At 46.4% G+C, this 14,701-nt stretch overlaps 1 protein-coding gene across 2 annotated transcripts in view; it reads left to right on the forward strand.

The window, feature by feature from the left end:
* Positions 1-5,950: 5,950 nt before the first annotated feature.
* Positions 5,951-14,701, forward strand: part of SNX25 (sorting nexin 25) — a 108,142-nt gene continuing 99,391 nt past the window's right edge. Inside the window, exon 1 of one of the 2 annotated variants that reach the window (XM_038755331.1) lies at positions 5,951-6,027. In XM_038755331.1, coding sequence (XP_038611259.1) covers positions 6,006-6,027 — 22 coding nt within the window. In that variant the 5' untranslated portion in view covers positions 5,951-6,005. The remainder of the gene's footprint in view (positions 6,028-14,701) is intronic. The other variant, XM_038755332.1, reaches the window with a different exon arrangement.

The raw sequence follows: 14,701 nt of genomic DNA on the forward strand, positions 1-14,701 counted from the left end.
CTGTACTAAGCGCTTGGGAAGTACAAATTGGCAACATATAGAGACAGTCCCTACCCAACAGTGGGCTCACAGTCTAAAAGTCAGTCAACCAATTATGTCTGAGGGCTTACTGTGTGCAGAGCACTGAGACACTTGAGAGACTACACTAGAACAGAGTTGGTAGACATGTTCCCTGCCAACAACAAGCTTGAAGTCTAGAGGGGATCCAAATCAGGATCTTACGGACGTCTAAACATTGTCCCGTGAATTTTCCGTGGTCGGTTGAGCAGATGATGGATTGTGGGCCTGCTGAGAACGATTGCTAGCGTCAGGACCTGGTGGACTCTGAAGGACCAGAGACCCCCAGGACATGCAGGGTCAAAATCAGCCTCTGCACATTGGCCCAAACTGCCCAGCCCTCCCTCCGGGGCCATGCTAAAACAGCTGCTTTCTGCACGTAATAATAATAACAGTGATATTTATTATATGGCATTTGTTCAGTGCTCACGAGGAATCAGGCACTGTGCTAAACACTGGGGTGGAGACAGTCAATCAATCAATCAATCAGTCAATCGTATTTATTGAGCGCTTACTGTGTGCAGAGCACCGTACTAAGCGCTTGGGAAGTACAAATTGGCAACATAGAGAGACAGTCCCTACTCAGTCGATTTGGACACAGTCCCTGTCCCACATGGGGCTCACAGTCTCAGTCCCCATTTTACAGTTGAGGTAACTGAGACACAGAGAAGTTAAGTGACTGGCCCAAGGTTACACAGCGAACAAGTGGCGGAGCCAGAATTAGAAGCTTTAAGCGCTTAGTACAGTGCTCTGCACACAGTAAGCGCTCAATAAATACGATTGATGATAACCTGGGTCTTTTTGACTCCCAAGCCGGTGCTCTATCCATTTACGCCTCGCTGCTTCTCAGTTGTTAAGCACTTTACTATGTGCCAGGCACTGTTCTAAGCGCCGGGGTAGATACAAGATAATCGGGTTGGACACTGTCCCTGTCCCTCGTGGGGTTCACATTCTAAGTCGGAGGGAGTAGGATTGAATTCCCATTTTCCAGGTGAGGTAACTGAGGCACAGAGAAGTGAAGTGACTTGAACTTGGGCAGGTCACACAGCAGACACACGGGAGACCTAGGATTAGAACCCAGGTCCTCTAATTCCCAGGTCCCTGCTCTTTCCACTAGGCCATGCTGCTTCTCTACTGTTTAACAAGCGCTTAGTACAGTGCTCTGCACATAGTAAGCGCTCAATAAATACGATTGATGATATCTTACTATCCCGAGTGCTTAGTACAGTGCTCTGCACAATAATAATAATTGTGGTATTTGTTAATAATAATAATAATTGGCATTTGTTAAGTGCTTACTATGTGCAAAGCACTGGTCTGAGCGCTGGGGAGGATACAGGCTGATCAGGTTGTCCCACGTGTTAAAGCGCTTACTATGTGACAAAAACTGTTCTAAGCTCTGGGATAGCTACAAGGTAATCAAGGTCAGACACAGTCACGGCCCCACATGGGGCTCACACTCTTAATCCCCATTTCACAGATGAGGTCACCGAGCACAGAGACTTGCCCAAGGTCACACAGCAGGCACGTGGCGAAGCCGGGATTAGAACCCACGTCCTCCGACTTTCAGGCCTGTGCTCTTTCAACTCGGCAAGGCTGCTCCTCAAGTGAAGTAAGCCGCAATTCATTCATTCATTCAATCGTATTTATTGAGCGCTTACTGTGGGCAGAGCACTGTACTAAGCGCTTGGGAAGTACAAGTTGGGTGTAAAAACTCAATAAATACTACTGACCTGTCCTTCAACTCCAGAAACTGTGGCCCTCCGAGCATCCTGTTGCCACAGTCGGAGACAGGAGTCTGGCCTGGGCAGACCCACTGTGGTTCTGCTTCAGGAATGGTGCCCGTTGTCCGCTAGCGGACTTGACATGACTGACTCCATTTTGTGTATGCCGACAGTAACCCTCCATTTTGTGCAGGCTGTGAGAACAACTCCTTTTTTTTGTATTTTACGCAACGCTCAGCAACAGATGTCCTCAAGGCCAGTAACACCTATCTATGCAAGGCCATAGGGCAGATAACAACAACCTGCACAAGGCAGTGAAAACAGAGAATAATGAGAATTTGTAACATCCTGTCAGTCAATCAATCAATCAATCAATCAATCGTATTTATTGAGCGCTTACTATGTGCAGAGGACTGTACTAAGCTCTTGGGAAGTCCAAATTGGCAACATCTAGAGACAGTCCCTACCCAACAGTGGGCTCACAGTCTAAAAGGGGGAGACAGAGAATAAATCCAAGCATACTAACAAAATGAAATAAATAGGATAGATATGTACAAGTAAAATAAATAGAGTAATAAATATGTACAAACATATATACAGGTGCTGTGGGGAAGGTAAGGAGGTAAGATGGGGGGATGGAGAGGGGGACGAGGGGGAGAGGGGTCCTAATTGGATTCCTGAAATTCCCATTTGTTCCACTCCCATGTTGCTGTTGTTGCTGTTGTTGCTGTTGTTGCTGTTGTTCCACTCCCATATTTATTACTCTGTTTATTTATTTATTTATTTATTTTACTTGTACATTCCTATCCTATTTATTTTATTTTGTTGGTATGTTTGGTTCTGTTCTCTGTCTCCCCCTTTTAGACTGTGAGCCCACTGTTGGGTAGGGACTGTCTCTATGTGTTGCCAATTTGTACTTCCCAAGCGCTTAGTACAGTGCTCTGCACATAGTAAGCGCTCAATAAATACGATTGATTGATTGATTGATTGTCTCCCCCTTCTAGACTGTGAGCCCCCTGTTGGGTAGGGACTGTCTCTATATGTTGCCAACTTGTACTTCCCAAGCACTTCGTACAGTGCTCTGCACACAGTAAGCGCTCAATAAATACGATTGATGATGATGATGCTGTAACTCAATAAAAGACACAGAATGGGATCGGGGCTGCTTGTCACTCGTACCTCTCCCGGGAGGTGAACGGGCAGGTAGCCACTTTCCTTCTTTCCTGGTCTGTCTGAACTCCCGTCTCCGAGCCATTTTTCCTGTCTGCGTCACCACCCTGGGTACAAGAACCCTGCGGCCGATTTACACCGATTAACCTATTTTGCACCCTACTTGTCGATAACAGTACCGCTCGTGGATTAATCCATCACCATCAGGGTGTGACTTTGGATTCGGATAGACCATTTCTCCGTCACCCTCCTCTCCTCCTTTGCCTAACACCCGAGTCGAGAAGTTGGCATGGGTCCCAATGCCAGCTCCACCACCTGTTTGCTGTGTGACCTTGGGCAAGTCGCTTGGGTTTTCTGTGCTTCGGTTATCTCATCTTTAAATGGGGGTTAAGACCGCGAGTCCCAATTATCTTGCATCTACCCCAGTGCCTCACCCAGTGTCTAGTGATTAAGAAATACCATTAAAGAAGTATATTTTGATTTATGTCTACCATTTTATTCACGTATTTATCCATCTCTCCATACTGTCACTCTTATCAACTATCAATCAATCAATCGTATTTATTGAGCGCTTACTGTGTGCAGAGCACTGTACTAAGCGCTTGGGAAGTACAAGTTGGCAACATATAGAGACAGTCCCTACCCAACAGTGGGCTCACAGTCTAAAAGTCTATCTCTTTGTCCTTCCTCCCACTCACTACTGGTAAATAATAATAATAATAATGGCATTTATTAAGCGCTTAATATGTGCAAAGCACTGTTCTAAGCGCTGGGGAGGTTACAAGGTGATCAGGTTGTCAATCATTCACTCATTCAATCGTATTTATTGAGCGCTTACTGTGTGCAGAGCACTGTACTAAGCGCTTGGGAAGTCCAAGTTGGCAACATATAGAGACGGTCCCTACCCAACAGTGGGCTTACAGTCTAGAAGGGGGAGACAGACAACAAAACATATTGACAAAATAAATAGAATAAATATGTACAAATAAAATAAATAAATAAATAGAGTAATAAATACCTACAAACATATATACATCTATACAGGTGCTGTGGGGAGGGGAAGGAGGTAAGGTGGGGGGGATGGGGAGGGTGAGGAGGGGAGAGAGGAGGGTGTCCCACGTGGCGCTCATAGTCTTAATCCCCATTTTACAGATGAGGTCACTGAGGCACAGAGAAGTGAAGTGACTTGCCCAAAGTCACACAGCCGACAATTGGCAGAGCCGGGATTTGAACCCATGACCTCTGACTCCAAAGCCCATGCTCTTTCCACTGAGCCACGCTAAATAATTGTTGTCTCTTTGCCTGCCCCGTCAGACTGGAAGCTATTTGAGGGCACCAACTAGTCACTATGCCCTTCCTTCAGTTGTATTCTTCCAAGGGTTTAGCGCAGTGCTCCGCGCCCAGTAGGCACCCAGCCTAAACTATTGATATTTTTATTGGCTTTTGTTTTTTTTTATGGTATTTGCTGAGCTGGGGTCAGGGAAGGAGTAGACCCAGTAGTCAATCAGTGGTGTTTATTGAGTGCTTACTATGTGCACAACACTGTACTAAGCGTTTGGGAGAATACAATAGTAATGATAACTAGGGTATTTGATAAGCACTTACTACATCATCATCATCATCAATCGTATTTATTGAGCGCTTACTATGTGCAGAGCACTGTACTAAGCGTTTGGGAGAATACAATAGTAATGATAACTAGGGTATTTGATAAGCGCTTACTACATGCCAGGCACTGTACTGAGCACTGGGGTAGGTACAAGCTAATCAGGTTAGACACAGGTCATGCCTCACGTGGGGCTCACAGTCTTAATCCCCATTTTACAGATGAGGGAACTGAAGCCCAGAGAAGTGAAGTGACTTGCCCAAGGCCACACAGCAAACAAGTGGGAGAGCTGGGACTCGAAGCAATATCATGGATCTGTTATTATCTGTTGATAGGATTATTAAGGATGTTGGGAGGCAAGTGTTTCGACCTGGACCCAGATTCAGCCGGCTGGAGAGATTAGGAAAATCAGTCAGTCAATTGTATTTATTGTATATATGTATATATGTTTGTACATATTTCATCATCACCATCATCATCATCATCAATCGTATTTATTGAGCGCTTACTGTGTGCAGAGCACTGTACTAAGCGCTTGGGAAGTCCAAGTTGGCAACATCTAGAGACAGTCCCTGCCCAACAGTGGGCTCACAGTCTAAAAGGGGGAGACAGAGAACAAAACCAAGCATACTAACAAAATAAAATAAATAGAATACATATGTACAAGTAAAATAAATAAATAAATAAAGTAATAAATATGTACAAACATATACATACATACAGGTGCAGTGGGGAAGGGAAGGAGGTAAGATGGGGGGATGGAGAGGGGGACGAGGGGGAGAGGAAGGAAGGGACATCGTTCCCACAACGTTCTGTGATCTGATTCAGCTCAACGGAAAGACAAATTATGCTTTTAATAATAATAATAATGATGGCATTTGTTAAGCGCTTACTATTATTACTCTATTTTACTTGTACATATCTATTCTATTTATTTTATTTTGGCAGTATGTTTGGTTTTGTTCTCTGTCTCCCCCTTTTAGACTGTGAGCCCACTGTTGGGTAGGGACTGTCTCTAGATGTTGCCAACTTGTACTTCCCAAGCGCTTAGTCCAGTGCGCTGCACACATTAAGCGCTCAATAAATACGATTGATTTGATTGATTGATTGAGTGCTTACTGTGTGCAGAGCCCTGTACTAAGCACTTGGGAGAGTACAGGATAACAGTTGGGTAGACACATTCCCCGCCCACAACGAGAGGCGAACGGGAAAGGCATTTTGTCTAAATTCTGAGGTTAACAGTCAGGCCTGAGATTTTAAATTATGGCTTTTTGTTGTTCTCATCAGCCTCCTGGTCTGAATTGAGGCTTTCTGTTTTTTTTCCACTTACTCTCTCAGGCTCTGGGAACGGGCTCCGGTAACTGCATCTTTGTTTTATGTTTCAGAGTCATTTGTCCGGAAATTCCCAGGAGCCCAGCCTGCCACGAAGGGCGGTCATTTCTCATAATATGGATAAAGCTCTGAAGGAAGGTGAGGCTTCGTGACCCTACAGATCCGTCTTCTTGCCCAAGGGAGTGCGGGAGTGTAAGCTGGGGAATAAAAAACGAGTGGATGAGGCTAGACTCCAGCCAGGGCTTCCCCTCCCCTTAATCGGTTACACTTCTTCTTCAGTCCGTCGGTCAGGGGTATTTATCATCATCATCAATCGTATTTATTGAGCGCTTACTGTGTGCAGAGCACTGTTCTAAGCGCTTGGGAAGTACAGATTGGCAACATATAGAGACAGTCCCTACCCAACAGTGGGCTCACAGTCTAAAAGGGGGAGACAGACAACAAAACCAAACATATTAACAAAATGAAATAAATAGAATAGATAAGAGTGCTTACTCTATGCAGAGCACTGCACTAAACGTTTGGGAGAATACAATTCAAGAGTTGTATACAATTCTGCCTCCTCCCTTCAAGGCCCTACTGAGAGCTCACCTCCTCCAGGAGGCCTTCCCAGACTGAGCCCCTTCCTTCCTCTCCCCCTCGTCCCCCTCTCCATCCCCCCCATCTTACCTCCTTCCCTTCCGCACAGCACCTGTATAGATGTATATATGTTTGTACATATTTATTACTCTATGTATTTATTTTACTTGTACATATCTATTCTATTTATTTTATTTTGTTAGTATGTTTGGTTTTGTTCTCCGTCTCCCCCTTTTAGACTGTGAGCCCACTGTTGGGTAGGGACTGTCTCTATATGTTGCCAATTTGTACTTCCCAAGCGCTTAGTCCAGTGCTCTGCACATAGTAAGCGCTCAATAAATACGATTGATGATGATATCTATTCTATTTATTTTATTTTGTTAGTATGTTTGGTTTTCTTCTTTGTCTCCCCCTTTTAGACTGTGAGCCCACTGTTGGGTAGGGACTGTCTCTAGATGTTGCCAACTTGTACTTCCCAAGTGCTTAGTACAGTGCTCTGCACACAGTAGGTGCTCAATAAATACGATTGATTGATTGCAAAGAGCTTGAGGCTGGCTGGAGGGGGAGACGTTGACATAAATTACATATGACATACATTGATATTGACATACATTACATATTAAGTGACATAAATTGACATAATTATGAGAAGCAGCGTGGCTCGGTAGAAAGAGCCCGGGCTTTGGAGTCAGAGATCATGGGTTCAAACACCGGCTTTGCCAGTTGTCAGCTGTGTGACTTTGGACAAGTCACTTCACTTCTCTGTGCCTCCGTTCCCTCATCTGTAAAATGGGGATAAGACTGTGAGCCCCCCGTGGGACAACCTGATCACCTTGTAACCTCCCCAGTGCTTTGAACAGTGCTTTGCACATAGTAAGCACTTAATAAATGCCATTATTATTATTAAAGAGCCTGGGCTTTGGAGTCAGAGATCATGGGTTCAAACCCCAGCTCTGCCATCTGTCAGCTGTGTGACTTTGGGCAAGTCACTTCACTTCTCTTTGCCTCAGTTACCTCACCTGTAAAATGGGGATTAAGACTGTGAGCGCCCAGTGGGAAGCCTGATCACCTTGTAACCTCCCCAGTGCTTCGAACAGTGCTTTGCACATAGTAAGCGCTTAGTAAATGCCATTATTATTATTAAAGAGCCCGGGCTTTGGAGTCAGAGATCATGGGTTCAAACCCCGGCTCTGCCAACTGTCAGCTGTGTGACTTTGGGCAAGTCACTTCACTTCTCTTTGCCTCAGTTACCTCACCTGTAAAATGGGGATTAAGACTGTGAGTGCCCCGTGGGACAACCTAATCACCTTGTAACCTCCCCAGTGCTTAGAACAGTGCTTTTTTAGACTGTGAGCCCACTGTTGGGTAGGGACTGTCTCTATATGTTGCCAACTTGTACTTCCCAACCGCTTAGTACAGTGCTCTGCACACAGTAAGCGCTCAATAAATACAATTGATGGTGATGATGATGGTGCTTTGCACTTAATAAGCACTTAATAAATGTCTTTATTATTATTATAAATTATCGATTGACGATGGCATTTGCTAAGTGCCTACCAGGGCCTCTGCAGTGTACTGAGCGCTTGGGATGGTCCAGTGCCAGTGAGGTGGTACTGCTCTCCTCGGAGACTAGTTAGACGTGTGAATTTGGCAGGGGCGAGTGAGAGGGGCAGTCTGGGCTCGTCTGAGTGCCCTCTTCTACTCAGTTCTATGCGTGGGTGTGGGCAGGACGGACAGGTAAGGGGGTTCCTGCTGTTTGGGACTGAAGTCCTCACTGTCCTGCCGGGCAGACAAAGACTCAGACCTTGGCTGATCTGAGCCACGAAGTGGATCCCTTTTAGTTCAATCTATCAACCAGTCAGTTGTATTTATTGAGCGCTTTCTATTCATTCATTCATTCATTCAATCAATCGTATTTATTGAGCCCCCTTCTGTCCTTCTCCAGCCCAGCCCACACCCTCCGCTCCTCCGCCGCTAATCTCCTCACCGTACCTCGTTCTCGCCTGTCCCGCCATCGACCCCCGGCCCACGTCATCCCCCGGGCCTGGAATGCCCCCAGTCCCTCTGCCCATCCGCCCAGCTAGCTCTCTTCCTCCCTTCAAGGCCCTGCTGAGAGCTCACCTCCTCCAGGAGGCCTTCCCACACTCAGCCCCTTCCTTTCTCTCCCCCTCGTCCCCCTCTCCATCCCCCCCCGCCTTACCTCCTTCCTTTCCCCACAGCACCTGTATATATGTATATATGTTTGTACATATTTATTACCCTATTTATTTATTTATTTTATTTGTACATATCTATTCTATTTATTTTATTTTGTTAGTATGTTTGGTTTTGTTCTCTGTCTCCCCCTTTTAGACTGTGAGCCCACTGTTGGGTAGGGACTGTCTCTGTATGTTGCCAATTTGTACTTCCCAAGCGCTTAATACAGTGCTCTGCACACAGTAAGCGCTCAATAAATACGATTGATGATGATGATGATATCTATTCTATTTATTTTATTTTGTGAGTATGTTTGGTTTTGTTCTCTGTCTCCCCCTTTTAGACCGTGAGCCCACTGTTGGGTAGGGACTGTCTCTATATGTTGCCAGCTTGGACTTCCCAAGTGCTTAGTACAGTGCTCTGCACATAGTAAGCGCTCAATAAATACGATTGATTCATTGATTGATTGATTGAGCGCTGGGTAGAAGAAGCGTGGCCTAGAGGCAAGAGCACGGACCTGGGAATCAGAGGTCTTGGGTTCTAACCCCAGCCCTGCCACATACCTGCTGTGTGACCTTGGGCAAGTAACTTGACTTCTCTGGGCCTCAATTACCTTATCTGTAAAATAGGGATTAAGATTGTGAGCCCCCTGGGGAACAGGGACTGTATCCAACCCAACTAGAGAAGCAGCGTGGCTCAGTGGAAAGAGCCCGGGCCTCGGAGTCAGAGGTCATGGGTTCAAATCCCGGATCCACCACTTGTCAGCTGTGTGACTTTGGGCAAGTCACTTCACTTCTCTGGGCCTCTGTAAAATGGGGATGAAGGCTGTGAGCCCCCCGTGGGACAACCTGATCATCTTGTAACCTCCCCAGCGCCTAGAACAGTGCTTTGCACATAGTAAGCGCTTAATAAATGCTATTATTATTATTATCTTGTATCTACCTCAGCACTTAGAACGGTGCTTGGCATATAGTAAGTGCTTAACAAATACCATTATTATTATTATTAATATTACTGTTATGTGCAGAGCACTGTACTAAGTGCTTGGGAAAGTACAACAGAATTAGCAGACGTATTCCCCATCTCTAAGGGGCTTATCGTCCAGAGTGGGAGACGGATATTAATATGAAATAAGTTAGTTATTCATTTATTACTTTCCCTCTTATTCCCCTTGCTACAAAAGGGCGACCGTGGAAAAAAAGGTCAGTGGTCTATCACAGTGCCACTCTTGGGGAGCCATGGCAGGGTTTGGCTTCTCCAAAGAGGGCCTGGGGATGTTTCTTGTGATAGAAGGAGGCCAGCATGGCATAGTGGATAGAGCACGGGCCTGGCAGTTAGAAGGTCATGGGTTCTGTTCCCGGCTCTGCTATTTGTCTGCTGTGTGGCCTTGGGGAGGTCGCTTAACTTCTCTGGGCCTCAGTTAGCTCATCTGTAAAATGGGGATCAAGACTGGGAGCCCCAGGTGGGACAGGGACTGCATCCAACTCGATTTGATTGTATCACCCGGATTTGCCCCCTTTATTCATTGGGGCTGAGGGAGGAGTGAATAAAGGGGGCAAATCAGGGTGAAACATCATCATCATCATCATCAATCGTATTTATTGAGCACTTACTATGTGCAGAGCACTGTACTAAACGCTTGGGAAGTACAAATTGGCAACATCTAGAGACAGTCCCTACCCAACAGTGGGCTCATGGTCTAAAGGGGGGAAACAGAAGGGAGTGGGAAAAGAGGAGATGTTGGGTAGGGACTGTCTCTATATGTTGCCAACTTGTACTTCCCAAGCGCTTAGTACAGTGCTCTGCACACAGTAAGCGCTCAATAAATACGATTGATGATGATGATGATGAAGTCAGGGAAGGCCTCTTGGAGAAGCTATGCCTTCAGTCAGGCTTTGAAGATGGGGAGTGTGGGGAAGATGCCCCCCAAGTCAGCTGGGGTCGCCGACCAAAGGGCGGCTCCGGCTTCTTTAGATTGGGCGACGATGAGCCCACTGTTGGGTAGGGACTGTCTCTATATGTTGCCAATTTGTACTTCCCAAGCGCTTAGTACAGTGCTGTGCACATAGTAAGTGCTCAATAAATACAATTGATGATGATGAGCCGAAGACTAGATACTGAGCTAGAGCACACGCAGTAAGCGCTCAATACATCAATCAGTCAATCAATCGTATTTATTGAGCGCTTACTGTGTGCAGAGCACTGTACTAAGCGCTGGGGAAGTCCAAGTTGGCAACATATAGAGACAGTCCCTACCCAACAGTGGGCTCACAGTCTAAAAGGGGGAGAAGGAGAACAATACATACAATTGAATCAGTTTTGCCTCTTTATTGACTGAGCCCCTTCCTTCCTCTCCCCCTCATCCCCCTCTCCATCCCCCCCATCTTACCTCCTTCCTTTCCCCACAGCACCTGTATATATGTATATATGCTTGCACATATTTTTTTACTCTTTATTTATTTATTTATTTTATTTGTCCATATCTATTCTATTTATTTTATTTTGTTAGTATGTTTGGTTCTGTTGTCTGTCTCCCCCTTTTAGACTGTGAGCCCACTGTTGGGTAGGGACTGTCTCTATATGTTGCCAATCTGTACTTCCCAAGCGCTTAGTACAGTGCTCTGCACATAGTAAGCGCTCAATAAATACGATTGATGATGATGATGATGATGACGTACGCACATAGCTGTAGCGCAGGAAGCAAGCGAAAGAGGGGGGTCCCAGTCCTAATCGGCAGGGCTCGGTCTAAGCGCCTACAACTTATAATAGCAGCAGTGCTTCTTATATACGAAGCCCCCTCGTACCCGTTAGTCCTCGCCATATTCCCGGGATGTGTATCCGATTGGGACAGTTCCCGTTCCGCAACCTTGTAGTGTAGCAGTTCCGCATCCTTGTCGTGGGTTGCTCGGGCGGAGGGAGGGGGTGAATTCACGGTTAGGACACTCTTCCCACAAGGAGAGAATTTGTCCGTTGGATATTAAGAGGGAAGGCGTCCCAGGCCCGAAGCAGGATGTGGGTAAGAGGTCGGTGGCGAGATAGACGAGACTGAGGTACAGTGAATAGGCTGGGATAATAATAATAATAATAATAATGGCATTTGTTAAGCGCTTACTATGTGCAGAGCACTGTTCTAAGTGCTGGGGAGGTACAAGGCGTTCAGGTTGTCCCACATGGGGCTCACAATCATAATTCCCATTTTACAGATGAGGTGACTGAGGCCCAGAGAAGTGAAGTGACTTGCCCAAAGTCACACAGCTGACACTTGGCGGAGCTGGGATTTGAACCCGTGACCTCTGACTCCAAAGCCCAGGCTCTTTCCACTGAGCCACGCTGCTTCTCTTAATGATTATTATCATTAATAATAATAATGATCATCATCATCATCAATCGTATTTATTGAGCGCTTACTATGTGCAGAGCACTGTACTAAGCGCTTGGGAAGTACAAATTGGCAACACATAGAGACAGTCCCTACCCAACAGTGGGCTCACAGTCTAAAAGGCTCACAGTCTAAAATAATGATGGTATTTGTTAAGCGCTTACTATGTGCAAAACACTGTTCTAAGCGCCGGGGCGGTTACATGGTGATCGGGTTGTCCCATGGGGGGGGCTCACAGTTTCAATCCCCATTTTACAGATGAGGGAACTGAGGCCCAGAGAAGTTAAGTGGCTTGCCCCAAGTCACACAGCTGACAGTTGGTGGAGCCGGGATTTGAACCCATGACCTCTGACTCCAAAGCCCGGGCTCCTTCCACTGAGCCACGCTGCTTCCGGGATTAGAAGAGACGAGTGTGGGGGCTGGATTCTAATAGGAGAGCAATCAATCGTATTTGTTGAGCGCTTACTGTGTGCAGAGCACTGTACTGAGCGCTTGAGAGCAGCAAGGTGAGGTAGGAGGGGGCAAGGTGATGGACGGCTTTAAAGATTTGTGTGTCTCCCTTCTGTGGGGGAAGCGGCCCGTCAGAGCTGAACAGCTCGAGGGGGCTTGGGGGCAGATTTGGGGGCAGAGATTCAGTCATTTATTCATTCAATCGTATTTATTGAGCGCTTACTGTGTGCAGAGCACTGTGCTAAGCGCTTGGGAAGTACAGGCTGGCAACATATAGAGACATTCCCTATCCAACAACGGGCTCACAGTCTAGAAGGGGGAGACAGACAACACAACAAAACATGTGGACGGGTGTCAAGTCATCAGAGTAAATAGAAATAAAGCTAGATGCACATCATTAACAAAATAAATAGAACAGTAAATATGGACAAGTAAATAAATAGAGTAATAAATAATAATAATGTTGGTATTTGTTAAGCGCTTACTATGTGCAAAGCACTGTTCTAATAAATCTGTACAAACATCTATACAGGTGCTGTGGGGAGGGGAAGGAGGGAGGGCAGGGGAGATTTAGACCGTGAGCCCACTGTCTTTTAGACTGTGAGCCCACTGTTGGGTAGGGACGGTCTCTATATGTTGCCATCTTGTACTTCCCAAGCGCTTAGTACAGCGCTCTGCACACAGTAAATGCTCAATAAATACAATTGATTGATTGAGAGGAAGGAGGGTGCTTAGTCTGGGAAGGCCTCCTGGAGGAGGTGAGCTCTCAGTAGGGCTTTGAAGGGAATAATAATGGCATTTATTAAGCACTTACTATGTGCAAAGCACTGTTCTAAGCGCTGGGGAGGTTACAAGCTGATCAGGTTGTCCCCCGTGGGGCTGACAGTCTTAATCCCCATTTTCCAGATGAGGTAACTGAGGCCCAGAGAAGTGAAGTGACTTTTTTTTTTAATGGCATTTATTAAGCGCTTACTATGTGCAAAGCACTGTTCTAAGCGCCGGGGAGGTTACAAGGTGATCAGGTTGTCCCTCGTGGGGCTGACAGTCTTAATCCCCATTTTCCAGATGAGGTAACTGAGGCCCAGAGAAGTGAAGTGACTTGTCCAAAGCGATATGGATTGGGGACAAGGTGGGTAGCAGGGACAAAAGAATTCCAACATGGAGCAGCAGGCCTGCACTGATTGTGCCTGGGGGATGGAGGAAAAGAGGGGAGAAGGGGGTGCTGGGGTCCCCGGAATTGGATGGGGCTTTGCCGGGACCTAAGAGCAGCCTCCCTGCTTGGTGTCCTTTTGGGGTGGCGGGTAAGCCTGTGGGGAGGTGACAGGTGCCTCAGTTACCTCATCAGCTGTGTGACTTTGGGCAAGTCACTTAACTTCTCTGTGCCTCAGTTACCTCAACTGTAAAATGGGGATGAAGACTGTGAGCCCCCCGTGGGACAACCTGATCACCTTGTAACCTCCCCAGCGCTTAGAACGGTGCTTTGCACATAGTAAGCGCTTAATAAATGCCATTATTATTTTACAGAGTACGTGAGTACGGTCCTTCCTGCCGGAACTGAATATTTGAAAGTGGGCTGTAGGCAGAAGGAAACGAACGCATAGGGAGATGCGGTGCTGTAATGCGACCGGGAAATGACTGGAAAGCAAAATGGGGAATAAGATTGTGAGCCCTATGTGGGACAACCTGATTACCTTCCATCTACCCCAGTGCTTAGACCAGTGCTTGGCACATAGCAAGCGCTTAACAAATGCAATCATCCTCATCAACACCCAGGAGAATGGCTCCTTGTAGGCTCTGTGTCAGCTGCGGGCGCTGTTAATAGTAATAATGATAATGATGGCATTTATTAAGCACTTACTGTGTGCAAAGCACCGTTCTAAGCGCTGGGGAGGTTTGGTTTTGTTCTCTGTCTCCCCCTTCTAGACTGTGAGCCCACTGTTGGGTGGGGACTGTCTCTAGATGTTGCCAGCTTGTACTTCCCGAGCGCTTAGTACAGTGCACAGTAAGCGCTCAATAAATACGATTGATTGATTGATACAAGGTGATCAGGTTGTCCCACGGGGGGCTCACAGTCTTAATCCCCACTTTACAGTTGAGGGAACTGAGGCCCAGAGAATAATAATAATAATTGGCATTTATTAAGCGCTTACTATGTGCAAAGCACTTTCTAAGTGCTGGGGAGGATACAAGGTGATCAGGTTGGCCCAC

This window comes from Tachyglossus aculeatus, chromosome 12 (genome assembly GCF_015852505.1).
Source record: "Tachyglossus aculeatus isolate mTacAcu1 chromosome 12, mTacAcu1.pri, whole genome shotgun sequence".
Lineage (NCBI taxonomy): Eukaryota > Metazoa > Chordata > Mammalia > Monotremata > Tachyglossidae > Tachyglossus > Tachyglossus aculeatus.